Below are 16,033 nucleotides of genomic sequence, written 5' to 3' on the forward strand. Positions count from 1 at the left end.
CGTACCTCACATAGAACCAGCCCCGTACCTCACATAGAACCAGCCCGGTACCTCACATAGAACCAGCCCGGTACCTCACATAGAACCAGCCCCGTACCTAACATAGAACCAGCCCCATACCTCACATAGAACCAGCCCCGTACCTCACATAGAACCAGCCCCGTACCTCACATAGAACCAGCCCCGTACCTCACATAGAACCAGCCCCGTACCTCACATAGAACCAGCCCGGTACCTCACATAGAACCAGCCCCGTACCTCACATAGAACCAGCCCCGTACCTCACATAGAACCAGCCCCGTACCTCACATAGAACCAGCCCCGTACCTCGCGTTTTTTGCGGATCCGTCATGGATCTGCAAAAAGGCTTCCGTTGCAATAATACAACTGCATGCATCCGTCATGAACAGATCCGGTTGTATTATGTCTTCTATAGCTATGATAGATCTGTCTTGAACACCATTGAAAGTCAATGGGGGACGGATCAGTTTTCTATTGTGCCAGATTGTGTCAGAGAACGGATCCGTCCCTATTGACTTACATTGTGTGTCAGGACGGATTCGTTTGGCTCCGCTTCGTCAGGCAGGCAGCGTTTTGGTGTCCGCCTCCAGAGCGGAATTGTGACTGAACGGAGGCAAACTGATGCATTCTGAGCTGATCCTTTTCCATTCAGAATGCATTAGGGCAAAACCTGAACGGATCTCATGAAAGGAAAGCCAAAATGCTAGTGTGAAAGTAGCCTAAGGCGCCTTCACACGATGCAGATTTTGTTGCAGAACAAATATAAATATTAAATATTAGTGGCTGAGAATCAGTTCCATTCACCTGAATGGGGCTTACAGAAATCCATGTGTTTGGTTTTCAGATGCGGAAATTTCTGCGACAAAATCTGCAGCGTGTAAAGACCCCCTTACGGGATGGAACTGAGAATGTGCGACCAATGTACAAAGGAAAAGAACAAACAGCAGGTGGCGCCATACAGATGCCTTTTATAGAATTTTTAATTTCATACAGTTCTGAAAGTGTTCAGATCCAGGTGCTGTCTTGAAAAATGTAAAATATTTTTCATGGGACAACGGCTTTAAGCTAAGATTTCTGATATCATGTAACTAGCTGATTGTGCTGTGTTCACAGATTACCAAATGCTCATATAAGTCACAATATATATTTTTTTCGTTGCAGTGCCTTCTTTTTGGGGATTGGTAAATTCAGCCTGGAATCTGTGTGCAGTTGGTAAGAGGCAGTCACCTGTCAACATAGAAACCAGCCATATGATATTTGATCCTTTCCTAACATCGCTACGTATAAACACAGGTGGACGGAAGGTGAGGAATTATTTTATTCTGATCAGTTGTATAGAAAAACACATTATTGGGGGGGATTTATCAAACTGGTGTAAAGTAGAACTGGCTTAGTTGCCCATAGCAACCAATCAGATTCCACCTTTCATTTTCAAGAGGAGCTCTGAAAAATGAAAGGTGGAATCTTCTTGGATACTATGGGCAACTAAGCCAGTTCTCCTTTATGCCAGTTTGATAGATCTCCCCCATAATGTGATAGATGGTGTTCAAAACTCTGCACATCGTATGCAAATGTTCTAAATGTATGCAAATGTGTTAAATTAATATCTATTATTTCTTCATTCCTATTCATATATAAATCCAACATTGAATGATATTCATTTTATGTCTACACTACTATGCTGACTAATAATGTATTGGAATAGGGGTTGGAGCTTCATTTTTTGATACAAAGCCTCATCTCCAGCTTCTCTTCATATAGCTGCGTGGCAGTGGGTGTGGAACCACTGTGTCAACCAACAAATTTGACTTTTGGGGCGTTATCCTGGCAGTCCCTTGGTTTTCACCATTTAACCCCTGTACAAGGATCTGGACTTCACTGCAGGGTAACCACCAGGCTACTACCTTACAGAGTATTCTCTGTATAGTTGACAGCTGACCTACAGGGGTCAGAGACACCAGTACAGAGGACCGCAGGATCAGCCAAAACTGTAGTCAGGGACAGGCCGAGATCAGGGCAGACAGAGTATAAGCAATCCAATACAGGGTCTGAAGTCAGGGAAGGCAGCGAAGAGTCAATACGGAGGTCAGGCAGCAGAGGGTCACACTCCAGGAATTGAGAAGAAAGTCTGTCCACAGGCAGAAAACTGAATAGCACACCTTAGCAGGATACTAGCAAGTTAGACAACCCATTTCTCAGGCACCCTTCCACAGGGGAAGGTGCTGGAGCATATTAGGGTGCTTGTGCTGACCCATATGCCGGAGGTAGTGGGTGCGTGTGCCTTATGGGCAAAAAGAGTGAGGTCTTACTCGCGAGCAGGCCACACCCTGCATGGAGGGACAGAGCAACCTTCATGGCCAGGGTCACCGGCAAGAAGAGGGAAGGTGATGGGTTCACAATGCTGGGACTCAGAAACCCAGGGCCGTTGAGTCCACCAGCGGCAGCCATGAGCCACCATAATAATAATGGGCTTGTCCAGCTTTGGGACTTTATAACTGTGGGCAGCACTCACCTGTTCCCTGCACCTCTTTTCTGAATCCCTTCACTGGTCTTACAGTCCCCAGGCAGACACTGTCTAATGCGCTGCTCTAGCCCATGACTGGACTTGTCACCTGCACATGATGTGGCAGTGATAATTTGTTTGGGGAAATGTCACTGCTGAGACCAGTCATTGGAGAAGCGGTGCACGAGAACCAGTCCTTCCAGAAGCTTACAGAATGGGGACTGGAAGATAAGTAAAGGGAGCCAAGAAGCTGGTGGGGAACTCCTGCCACAGTTAGAAAAAGCTTAAAGGGACACTGACAGGCCCAATAAGCATAATTATCTATATATATGCATCCACAGGTCTTCTAATGTGTATTAAAAACATATAAGTATAACCCCTGTCCACCTTATAAATACAGCAAACTTATGTTTTATAAACTGATGTAATTGCTCTTCTTTCTGCCCAAGGGGCGGCGTTTCAGCTTCACTTTTGCCCAGCCAGCCGCGCCCCAACCGCCGTTTTGAAGATCAGCCCAGCTCATCAATATTCACTTTGCTGGGCGGCTTCTTCTGTCCCTGACATAGAAAGCTATAGGCATCGGACTCACTTTCAGCTTCTGCGCATGCGCCCGGCACCCTCACTCGCCGGGATCACATCGCGCCTGCGCAGAAGCTGAAAGTGAGTCCGATGCCCATAGCTTTCTATTGGGCATGCGCGGGATCTCGGAACGTCGGGGACAGCAGAAGCCGCCCAGCGAAGTGAATATTGATTAGCTGGGCAGCGCTTCAAAACGGCGGTTGGGGCGCGGCTGGCTGGGCAGAAGTGAAGCTGAAACGCCGCTCCTTGGGCAGTAAGAAGAGCGATTACATCTGGTTATAAAACATGAGTTTGCTGTATTTATAAGGTGGACAGGGGTTATACTTATATGTTTTTAATACACATTAGAAGACCTGTGCATGCATATATATAGATAATTATGCTTATTGGGCCTGTCAGTGTCCCTTTAACATTAAACCTATGTACAGTTCATTGGATTTTAAAGGGTTGTCTAATCATGAACCCAGAAAAAAGCTGAATTTGCTCGGGGAAGCTGTAGCTAGTAAGGCATATCCCCCACAACTGCCGATGCAGAAGGGAATGTAATATTGCATGACAGCAATTTGGATGACTTACTGTCGATGTAATTCAAGAATGGCTTGACTCTTCTAGAAAGAGGGCCACTTCTATAGTGCTGCTCCCTATTCTGGCTCACAGGATAGGGTCTCCGAGTGGGGGACTCTCATCTATGTAATCCATGTTCCTTAGTAGGATATATGGACAGGAGTTGCCTTAAAGACCATCTGTCAGCAGATTTGTACCTATGACACTGTCTGACCAGTTACATGTGCGCTTGGCAGCTGAAGGCATCTTTGTTGGTCCCATGTTCATATGTGCCCGCATTGCTGAGAAAAAATATGTTTTAATATATGCAAATGAGCCTTTAGGAGCAACGAGGGTGCTGCCGTTACACCTAGAGGTTCTGCTCCCTCTGAAACTGCCGTGCCCTCTCCACTTTGATTGACAGGGCCAGGCTGTGTAAAAACGTCATCCAGTGGCGTCTCTAGCTTTCAAATTTTGGGGGGGCACACTGGGGGCCAGGACAAAAGTAGGGGGGGCAGCTATAACAACGATACATTTACACAAGTACGCTTAGAAATGCTGCAATACTTTACCCAATACCTAAAACCGCAACAGGGAAGAAAAGTCCAGCTGTCTGTGGATGACACTTTTATAGAAAGGGGGATCTGTGGATGACACTGCTATGGGGGGATCTGTGGATGCCACATACCGTATATAGCATCTTATGCTATATGTGTCACCCACAGATCCACCCCATGACAGTGTCATCCCCATTTCCCCCTCCATAACAGTGTCATCCACAGATCTCCCTCCCTATAACAGTGTCATCCACAGATCTCCATCCCCGCCTCTCACAGGAGTGTACATATATAAAATAAACATATTTCACATGAACACTTACAATTACTTGGCTTGGCCCTTGGGGATCTCGGACGCCACTTCCACACTTTGGCCGGGGGCTCGGCGGAGCTGATGTTGTGCTTTATCCTAATGAGAAAGATTTCATAATAAGGATTTGGAGAAGGGGCAGAGGGGTCACAGAGCAGGGAGAGGCTGGTGCTGCTACTAGGGGTCATACCATGGGGGAGTAATAAAACCCACCATAATGCCCCCCAGTAGAAATAATTCTCCTTATAATGTGCAAAACATACCCCCTTATGCCCCCAGTTGAGCTAATGTCCCCCATAATGTGACAGTATAAAATACCCCTATATAGTGCACCAGTAAATGCCTCCATAGTGCTCCTCTCCCCCCTTCCTGCTAGTGCCCCCCATAATGTACCAGTATAAAATGTCCCATATATCGTGCCCCAGTAGATGCCCTCAGTGTCCCCCATAATTTGCAAGTATAAAATACCCCTTCTTAATGCCCCTGTAGATGACTCCATAGTACTCCTCTCTCCCCTTCTCTATAGTACCCACCATAATGTGTCCCAGTATAAAATGCTACTGTACAGAGCCTCCCATATAAAACACCCCTTCTTTGTGGCCTCAGTAGATGCCCCTATAGTGCCCACCAATAATGTGCCAGTAATAAGTGCCCTCAATAACGTGCCAGTAACAAGAGCCCCCATCACGTGCCAGTAATAAGCCCCCCATCATGTGCCAGTAATAAGCCCCCCATCATGTGCCAGTAATAAGCCCCCCATCACGTGCCAGTAATAAGCCCCCCATCACGTGCCAGTAATAGGCCCCCATCACGTGCCAGTAATAAGCCCCCATCACGTGCCAGTAACAAGAGCCCCCATCACGTGCCAGTAATAAGCCCCCCATCACGTGCCAGTAATAAGCCCCCATCACGTGCCAGTAATAAGCCCCCATCACGTGCCAGTAATAAGCCCCCCATCACGTGCCAGTAATAAGCCCCCCATCACGTGCCAGTATTAAGCCCCCCCATGTTCCAGTATTAAGTCCCCCCATCATCATGTGCCAGTATTAAGTCCCCCCATCATCATGTGTCAGTATTAAGTCCCCCCCATCATCATGTGCCAGTATTAGGTCCCCCCCATCATCATGTGCCAGTATTAAGTCCCCCCCCATCATCATGTGCCAGTATTAAGTCCCCCCTCATCATCATGTACCAGTATTAAGTCCCCCCCATCATCATGTGCCAGTATTAAGTCCCCCCATCATCATGTGCCAGTATTAAGTCCCCCCCATCATCATGTGCCAGTATTAAGTCCCCCCCATCATCATGTACCAGTATTAAGTCCCCCCTCATCATCATGTACCAGTATTAAGTCCCCCCCATCATCATGTGCCAGTATTGTAATAAGCCCCCCCAATGTGGCAGTAACACTGGACATCATCAAAGGTCCTTTAGCTTTAGAAAGATAAACATTAGCAATTAGGGGGCGGGGCCTCTCCTCCACTTCGGGCCTGCCTGCAGCCTATCAGAGGAAGGGGAAGGGACACGCCTCTCCCTCCCCTGCACCTCCGCTCCGCTGGCACAGGCAGTTTACAATGGAGATGAGCGCAATGGAAGCGCTCATCTCCCTGTGCCCGGCGGCGGCGGCTCACTTGGGGAGGGGGGGGGGGGCATTTTAGTTGGGGGGGCACATGGGGGGGCACAGCAGGATGTAGGGGGGGCCGTGGCCCCCTCTGGCCCCCCCCCCTGGCGACGCCACTGACGTCATCATGTCTGGTCCTGTTAATCAAAGTGCAGAGGGCAGGAAATAAATGGATCCTGTTTAATTTGTAAGATTTTCTATGTATCCTTGAAGCAAACAGTCTTTTTAATCTTTTCCTGTTTGGAACTTGATGTTCCTTGCTTCCTATTGCTGATAGAGCAGAAGGGGGGGCTCCTTCGGCAGATAGTTCTTTCATAGAATTGTCTGTGTGTTGTGACCAACTCCCTCTGATGGTGAGGAGAGAGGGGTGTGCCAGGTGCTACCTCAGAGGGGAATTGGAAAATGAGGGAATCAGGACCAGAGTGTGGACCCACTGGACTGACCTCCAGGTGGCTCAATACACCCAGTGGATGCTGGGAGGCCAGAGGCTGATCAGACAGAGGCGTAGTCAGGGTACGAAGGCAGAAGTCAGGCAGCAGTCAGGCAAAGTCCATAAACGTAGATCAGGGTCAGGGCAGGCGGCAATCCGGCAAAGTCCGTAATCCGAAGGCTGATACACAGAATGACAAGCACCAACAGAACACCTTAGCTCAAACAGGAAACTAGACTAGCTAGGAACCTAAGTTGCTCTGGCGCCTTCCTGTAGAAGAAGGCACCTTTAAATAACTCCTGCAGACCAGCTATAGGCAGGGGAAGATAGAGGGCGTACACAGGCTGCCTCACAAAGGGAGGAGAGATACGCCCGCACACACCCTAAATACACACAAGAAACTCCAAGCCAGATTGCAAGCTCTGCTCAGAGCTTGGAGGGAAATCCTGGTGGCAGGAATGCAAATCACAGCTAAGAACCCCACTGCCCGCGCCTGTCAGCACGGCGTGCAGCAGCGAGGAGGAGTGAGGAAGCCCGGCGCCCATACCTGCATGTGGGGACAGAATCGCAGGTATGGGGAGCTGGGCTAACACTGTGAAGGTTCCCATTCATCCAGATCATGGTACATTACTAGCAATAGGTCAGAGAAGCTGGACTTGCTGTAATTTTTTTCTTTTCTTTAAGACATTTCACTAGTCATCCAACTGACTTTCTCAATTAGAATGGCTTGTACAAGAAATCTCTGGCATAAAATACTGGTGCTTCATGTTAAAGATGTTAAATGCATTTGGATGACTGAATCTATTCGGTGTTATTAAGCATTGTGAGTGACAGACAATAGCTGTCATTTGGTTCAAGAGAGGTGTGAAAGAAGCTATGTATGGTAAATTGAAGATACCAAGCTTACAGTGCTGTTCTAACACCTTTACTGAGGCAGTTTAATGACATTTAATAGCTGCAGTCATGCGAGTGCAGTTACCTCCTTGAATGAAACACAAATCACCAGTATTTAATGCCAGAGATTTCTCCTACAAGCCATTGTGGGGGCACCACAGGGAACTGTGCTGGCACCGTTCCTCTTCACCCTCTACACTGCAGACTTTTCCATCAACTCCCCAGGCTGCCACCTACAGAAGTTCTCTGATGACTCTGCCATAGTCGGCTTTATCACAGGTGAGGACGACTCAGAGTACAAACAGGGTACACATGATTTTGTGGACTGGAGTCAGCGGAACCAGCTCCAGATCAACACGGGCAAAAGCAAGGAGCTGGTGGTGGATTTCCGCAGACACAGGCCCTCTGCTTTGGTTCCGGTGAACATACAGGGAACGGACATTGAGGTGGTGGACTCTTATAAGTACCTGGGTGTTCACCTAAACAAGAAACTGGACTGGAGCCATAACACTGATGCTCTTTTTAAAAAGTGTCAGAGCAGACTCTTGAGGAGACTGAGGTCCTTTGGAGTGCAGGGGACGCTCCTAAAGACCTTCTTTGACTCAGTGGTGGCATCAACCATATTCTATGATGTGGTTTGTTGGGGGAGCAGCTTATCTGTGGCTGACAGAGATTAGATAAGCTCATTAAGGAGGCCAGCTCTGTCCTAGGTTGTCCCCTTGATCCAGTGCAGGAGGTGGGTGACAGAAGAACTCTAGAAAAATTTACATCACTGTTAGACAATGTCTCCCATCCCATGCACAAAGCTGTTGTGAAGCTAGAGAGCTCCTTCAGTGACAGACTGCTGCATCCTAGGTGCACGAAGGAGCGTTATCGGAGGTCCTTCCTCCCAGCAGCGGTTAGGATTTATAACCACCACTGTTCCCAGAAACCCAGTAGTGAATTTTCAAAGTAAATTCTGTGTTTCTTGTATTTTACTCTTTAATTTCTAATTACTCTTATTTTTGCTCCTGTTGTGAATGCGATTGCTGCTGTTATGCCAAAATGTCCCCACTGAGGGACAATAAAGGGATTTTCTTCTTCTTCATTCTAACCTCTTTCCACACTATTACACTATTACAAATACTTTGCGATCTATAAATACATTAAAAAAAATAATCGTAAACATCCCCTAAAGCAAATACCAAAAATAAACAAGTAAAAATAAAATAAACAAGGCTAAAAATGTTAATATATATATATATATATATATTTTTTTTTTTTAAACTAAATCACATTTAATTACACTTGCAACAACACATAAAGCATATAGATAGTATATATCACCATCCTTATCCTTCCAGTACAATAAAGTACTAATTTTAATGGTGAATGTCATAACAAAATAATAAAAAAAAAGGTTGGAATTGATTATTATGCATTTCTCCATAAAAAAAAGAATTCACATAAATGAAAGGCTCCCATATATTTATCCAAAATTAAGGACAGTATCCATGCTAACTAGAGAAAGTATCCATGGCAGTTAGGGACACTATCCATGCTAACTAGAGACAGTATCCACGCCCATTAGGGACAGTATAGATGCCAATTAGGGACACTATCCACACTACTGTTCATGCCAATTAGGGACATTATCCATGTAAATTTGGGACACTATCCATGCCAGTTAAGGAAACTGTCCACTTCAATTAAGGACACTGCCCATGTAAATTAGCGATATTATCCATGTTCATTAGGGACACTATCCTCGTCAATTTAAGGAAACAGTCCATGACAGATGCTATCTACGTCAATTAGGGACACTATCCACACCAGTTAGGGACACTGTCCACAGCGACTCCGTACCTGCGTTAATCTGCCTGTACAAAAGTGCCGCCAATTAGTTGTTCATTTGGTAATAGAACTGTTTGACACCTAAATCGAACGATCAACTCCTAAATTATTGTTTGTCGGCAGCAGATCATCTGGTCTAATTCTGTATGGGGATGAGTGATGGCATTAGCAATCTCTCGTCCACGTACTGTGGAGGAGATCACTGCATGTAATAGCAGCGGTCTCCTCGATGAACGAGCAGGCCACTGTTATATGGAGGGTTATAGCTTATTACATAGACCTAAAGCATACTGAGCAAAAAGTAGCACCAGTATATTATTGCTGATATAACACATACAATGTGCTTTAAACAGTTGGTTTCAGAAGCACAACGTAGCTATAGTTACAAAGTCACACTGCAAATAAAATCTATATGTTCGGGGGGGGAAGGGGGGGTTGAAGTGTAGAAAATAATTAAAAATGCATTGTTTTCCATAAACCCCTTAAAACTGCCATTTCATTAAAAATTCCATTCCGTATCTGGTAACATAGTAACAGAAAATCAGAGATTACCATGCTTTGCCATCTGTGCAGATTAATGTTTTCTAAAACAAAGAGCTTCGGATAAAAGGGATGGATTTGCAGATAAAGGATAAAAATATAAAATATTGGTTGATTTTGCACCTAGGCAGTTGAGTTCAAAATTTGTCATCGTGACATTTAGTTTGAGAAATGTAAAGACCATCAACAACTTTCTGAAAAAAACGCATCCAGAGTTTACTGTGATAGGAAGAGGCTTGCGTCACACAGACATTAGAACTGTATTCTCTTCTATACGCTGGGGATCGCTAAATGCCCTTCTTTAAAATTGCTGTTTACTTTGTGCCGTATTAAAATTCTGAACGCTTTACCATATTTTCCTTCAGATGGCCAGAATGGGATTTGTCAACATGAGTCTCAATGGGAAGACATCTGCTTGTGTGCTTGTACTCCTAACAAGGGAGGGTTGACAACATTCGGCCCAGAGGCAGGCACAAATAATTAGCTCATAGTACCGCTACATGCGTTACATAACAAAACAAAAACGGTTCTGTGAAAAAAGTGTCAATAAGAACCAATAGATATGATGTCCTGCAGGGTAATTGCGTTAGAAATCGTGTGAAGAATTCATCAGTTTTACTGCCTGTAGTAGTCAATGCAACAAAAAGAGTTATATAACATCATAGTAGGATGGATGGATAGAGATAGATAGAACTGAATGAATAAATACATGGATGGATGGTTGGAAAGATGGATGGAAAGACAGACAGATGATATACAGAGATAGATAGACAGATGATAGATTAATGTTGGACTAGACCTGAGAGCATTATACTGGCGGTCCCTTGGTATTCACCATTTAACCCCTACACAGATACCTGGACTTCCCCTGGTATTCACCCTTTAACCCCTGTACAGGCACCTTGACTTCACAGCAGGGGAAGCACCAAACCACTACCTCTTGGAATAGTCCCGGTGTAGAGGGCAACTGACACAACAGGGCAGAATCACCAGTGCAAGGCAACAAAGAAACACAAGCAATATCACAAACAGAACCAGGTAGACTGAACAGAATCAGACTGAGGACAAACAGGCAAAGAACTTGCAAAATCCATGGAACAGACTTCAGGACACAGTTTAGACATAGAGATATGTGAGCAGAAACTTAGCAAGACAGAACAGGTACAGGACTCTAGGGAATAGCTCAGACATAGAAGGTCCAGTTACAGAAACTTGGCAAGACAGATTAGGCAACAGCCAGAAATTCACTGGCGACAGAACTAGGACAGAATTCAGACAACGCATGGAACAGACTCAAGAGCATGGCAAACAGAACGGGATAACAGATAACGTCAGACTGCCGACAGACAAACAGTGAACACATCCAAACGGAATCAGAGGAACATACTTCACAGAATCCAGACACAGACAGAATGTGCAAAGATCCAACAGAATCTGAAAACGGACAGCCAAGGACAGGACACTGGAACTATAGGACTCTAGGGAGATTAACTCTCAAGAACCAAACTGAGGTGAGATACAAAGCATAATGGCTCGGTTCACATCCACAAGTAGCCAAGGTCAAGACACATGGAACAGTGGCAATATAAATTGCCGCTGAACACTACTGCACAAATTCAAACCCACAGCAAGCTAACATCTGCATGCATGAAACAGTGGTGAGAAGTGAACCACCATTGTAACAGATAGACATTGCTCCAGACTCTCCTCCAACAGATGATGTTGGGGGAAAAAGAAGGATTGGGCAAAATGAATATTTTCACCCAATCCTTTTGTTCTCCAGGCAGATAGCTGTCCATCAGAAGTGTCTGCCAGCAGATTTCTCCCCTCTCCCCATTAGATACATAAACATTTTTGGCTGAGCTGAATGTGTATATGGGGTAGCCTGGAGGGAGTCAAGAGAGATAGTTGTTGGCGGAACAATCATTCGGACAACAGCTGTTGAATGTTTATGGCCTTCCTTAAATCCTCGGCTAAAAGACGTGCTCAAGGATGTTTAAATTTGTAGCAAAGCTAAAAAAATAAAATAATATTTTTTTTTTATGGAGGCATCATTTATACATAATTATATCTATTAGATAAAGCCTATGTATTACTCTTGACTTCACATTGAAATACTACCGTGGGTTGACCAAATGATATGTTTAGCTCTGCTACATCTAGACAGCAGCATAGTAAATATTGGGCTGTTATTATTCTGCAGAAAGTCATTTTTTTCTGCCACACTCGTATCAAGCTGTATTTGGCAATGAGCTATTTCCTCCACACATACTGTAAATCATTCTGTCCCTGTCCCAGAGCCAGGAAACAGAATGGAATAGGGTGAGCATCGTGCATGATTCCAAGTCTCATCCAGCACTCGTGATATAACGCACAGGGGGTAGATGGGTTACATGTATACACTTTTATATTTAAAGGCTCAAAATGTAATATGTGTATATGTGTTTCTTATAGCATTTGTAGAATTACATGCCTAGAAAATACATAGTTGGTGTAAACCCACTGGACAAGAGGAAAAGGGGTAGATGGTTCAGAAGTGTAGCTAGAATTTCCTGCACCAGGGCAAGGATTCCGATTTGTGCCCACCCCACCCCTTTTCCCTAAAACTAAGCCACTCCTCTAACTCCGCCCAGTACATAACTATACTCACTCAGTCCCACCTAATACAATCTATCATAGGGTACACGGAGTCACCAATACACCTGTCAATAAACGAAAGACCCAACTGGTCCTATTGCATCCAGGGTGTCAGCATGATGTCCACTGGATCCAGAACAAGAATAATCACATAATGGAGAGATGTGACAGTCCATGTTAAATATCTAGGAGTGGGTGCTGCGCCCACCTTTGTGCCCCTTCACAGTAGTTATGTCCTCCTTGTGGCCCTGTCATGGTCTTACCTGCTTGCTGCTCTCCTTCGTTTGACATGTGCTGGCGGCCATCTTGGGGTCTGGGTTTCTTGTAGCCTTCCACCCTGCGGCTCCTCCTTCCCCTGGGAGGAGCTGGATGCCTAGCTCATATATATAGGAGGTCTGTGGCTTCAGTTCCTTGCTTGGTCCTCTTGTGTTCACATGCTTCTAAGACTGCTGCTGCTTCTGGTTCCTGATCCTGGCTTCGTCTGACTACCCTGCTGGTTCCTGATCCTGGCTTCGTCTGACTACCCTGCTGGTTCCTGATCCTGGCTTCGTCTGACTACCCTGCTGGTTCCTGATCCTGGCTTCGTCTGACTACCCTTCTGGTTCCTGACCTCTGGCTTCGCAAAGACTCTGCTCGGTTTCACCATCCGTTTTCAATAAAGCCTTCTTATTTTCATTTTTCTCTTGTTGTACGTCTGGTTCATGGTTCCGTGACATTAGGACCAAGCCATGAATTCTGACGGTACAGGGCCATCCTCGCTACCCACGCTGGTTGCCAGACTTGATCAGCAGGATCACCTGTTGGGTCGGTTCGCTGTGGCGTTGCAAACCCTGCTTGAACGCACGGCTCATTTCGCTCCCGTTGCCGATGGGTCGGTTGTCGCTCCTGGGCTCGCTCCTACTGCCGCTCCGGTTGTTGCGCCAGAGTCTACCCCGACACCTGTTGTTGCGCCTGCGGTGTGTCGGGGTATGACCGGTTCTGCCCCTCTTCCACAGCGCTTTGGGGGAGAGCCAACTCAGTGCCGAGGTTTCCTTAACCAGGTGGGCATTTATTTCGAGTTGCTGCCACATGCCTTTCCTACTGAGAGATCAAAGGTGGGCTTCTTGATCTCGCTGCTCTCGGACAAGGCCTTGGCCTGGGCCAGCCCTTTATGGGAGAACAACAATCCGGTGGTTGCCGAGTTTTCCGGTTTTGTTGCTTCTCTTCGGAAGGTATTCGATGTGCCGGCTCGTGCTGCCTCTGCTGCGAAGCTCCTTATGTCCATCAGACAGGGTTCACGATCCGTAGCTGAATACGCCATTGAGTTTCGTACCCTGGCAGCAGAGGTGGGCTGGAATAATGAGGCTCTGGTCGCTGCTTTCTCTCATGGTCTCTCGGATGCCTTGAAGGATGAGGTTGCAGCTAAGGACCTACCAGTTGAGCTCGAGTCTCTTATTTCTTTCCTGATTTTGATTGACACCAGACTCAGGGAGAGACCTTCCTTTAAGGAGAACCTGCGGAGGTCTTCTAACAGATTGGTGCCTACGTTTGCTGTCCCACCCGTGCCTCCCTCTCCTCCCACGCCTCCTGGGGATGACTTGTCTGGGGGTGAACCCATGCAGCTGGGGTTTGCTCGCCTGTCCGAGGGGGAGAGGGCACTCCGGAGACGCGAGGGCCGATGCATGTACTGTGGTCTCGGTGGGCATTTTCGGTTGGCATGTCCGAACCGTCCGGGAAACAATCGTACCCTGAGATCCTGTCGGGGGCAGATCTTGGGTGGAGTCTCCTCGTCCCCGGTTTCCCGTGTTGACAAACCACTGATCACTGTTGTCCTCTCCTGGGTCGGGGGCTCGGTGACGACCCAGGCGTTGGTGGACTCTGGTGCTGGTGGTTTGTTCATTGATAGTGTGTTCGCTGCCGCCAATTCCATTCCTCTGCAGGCTCGAGGTTCCCCACTGGCTCTTGAGGCGATAGACGGCAGACCCCTTCTGCCGCCACACGTGACTCATGAGACCCTTCCAGTGGGGATAGCCATTGGTGCCGTTCACAGAGAGTCGGTCTGCCTCCAGGTTATTTCGTCTCCACACTACTCGGTGGTCTTGGGGTACCCCTGGCTCCAGAAGCATAATCCGACTTTCGATTGGAGATCGGTCGAGATCCTCTCGTGGTCACCGCAGTGTGGGGCTAGTTGCATCCATGGGTCTGTCAAGTTGCTGTGTACTTCCTCGGACTCTCTGTTGCCTCCTGAATACGAGGAGTACCGGGATGTATTCGATAAGGTGCGCGCGGTTGCCCTACCTCCGCACCGCCCATACGATTGTGCCATAGAGTTACAATCTGGTGCTCCCTCTGGGAGACCCAACGGCAGATGTTTTGTGCCTGAGGAGTTGCGCACTCGGTTGTTGCGAACCTACCATAACTCCAAGACCGCGGGGCATCCTGGAAAGAATCAGCTGTCCTGGGCTGTTTCACGTCTGTTCTGGTGGCCTTCCCTACGTTCCGACATCGCCGCATATGTAGCGGCATGCTCCGTTTGTGCCCAGAGTAAGTCCCCTCGGCACCTTCCGTTGGGCCTTCTGCAACCCATAGCCACCGGGGAGCGCCCATGGTCACACCTGGGGATGGATTTCATTGTGGACCTCCCTGCATCCCGAGGCCATACGGTCATTCTCATGATTGTGGATCGGTTTTCCAAAATGTGCCACTGTGTTCCTCTCAAGAAGTTACCCTCTGCACAAGAGTTGGCCACGATTTTTGCCAGGGAGGTCTTCCGGTTGCACGGTTTGCCTAAGGAGATTGTGTCGGATCGGGGGAGTCAGTTTGTGTCCAGGTTCTGGCGCGCCTTTTGCTCCCAGTTGGGGATTCATCTCTCCTTCTCCTCGGCCTACCACCCTCAGTCCAATGGGGCCGCAGAACGATCCAATCAGGCCTTGGAGCAATTCCTTCGTTGCTATGTCTCCGATCACCAAGACAATTGGGTTGACCTCCTGCCTTGGGCTGAGTTTGCCAGGAACACGGCGGTGAACTCTTCCTCTGGGACGTCTCCCTTCATGGCCAATTATGGGTTCCAACCTGCCGTGTTACCGGAGGTATTCTCTCCCCAGGATATTCCGGCTGTGGAGGATCACCTTTCCGTCCTACGTGCTTCTTGGGTACAGATCCAGAAGTCCCTTGAGGTCTCTGCGCAGCGCCAGAGACTCCAGGCTGATCGCAGACGAGCGCCTGCTCCTTCCTACCAGGTCGGAGACCGTGTATGGTTGTCCACCCGCAACCTCAACCTTCGAGTGCCCACTCCCAAGCTGGCGCCTCGCTTTGTTGGTCCCTTCCGAGTGCTTCGCAGGGTAAACCCGGTAGCCTATGCCCTTGCGCTTCCTCCTGGCATGCGGATCTCCAACGTGTTTCATGTCTCCCTGTTGAAGCCACTGGTGTGTAATCGTTTCACTTCCTCGGTTCCTCGGCCTCGTCCGGTCCAAGTGGGCAATCGTGAGGAATATGAGGTGAGCAATATCCTGGACTCACGCCTGGTCCGCGGTCGGTTGCAGTTTTTGGTCCATTGGCGTGGTTATGGTCCAGAGGAGCGTTCCTG

At 47.5% G+C, this 16,033-nt stretch overlaps 1 protein-coding gene across 2 annotated transcripts in view; it reads left to right on the top strand.

The window, feature by feature from the left end:
- CA10 (carbonic anhydrase 10) overlaps nt 1-16,033 on the top strand; it is a 319,822-nt gene that overhangs the window by 219,978 nt on the left and 83,811 nt on the right. For both annotated transcript variants that reach the window (XM_040435975.1, XM_040435976.1), the window contains one exon: nt 1,183-1,325. In XM_040435975.1, coding sequence (XP_040291909.1) covers nt 1,183-1,325 — 143 coding nt within the window. The remainder of the gene's footprint in view (nt 1-1,182; nt 1,326-16,033) is intronic.

This window comes from Bufo bufo, chromosome 6 (assembly GCF_905171765.1).
Source record: "Bufo bufo chromosome 6, aBufBuf1.1, whole genome shotgun sequence".
Classification (NCBI taxonomy): domain Eukaryota; kingdom Metazoa; phylum Chordata; class Amphibia; order Anura; family Bufonidae; genus Bufo; species Bufo bufo.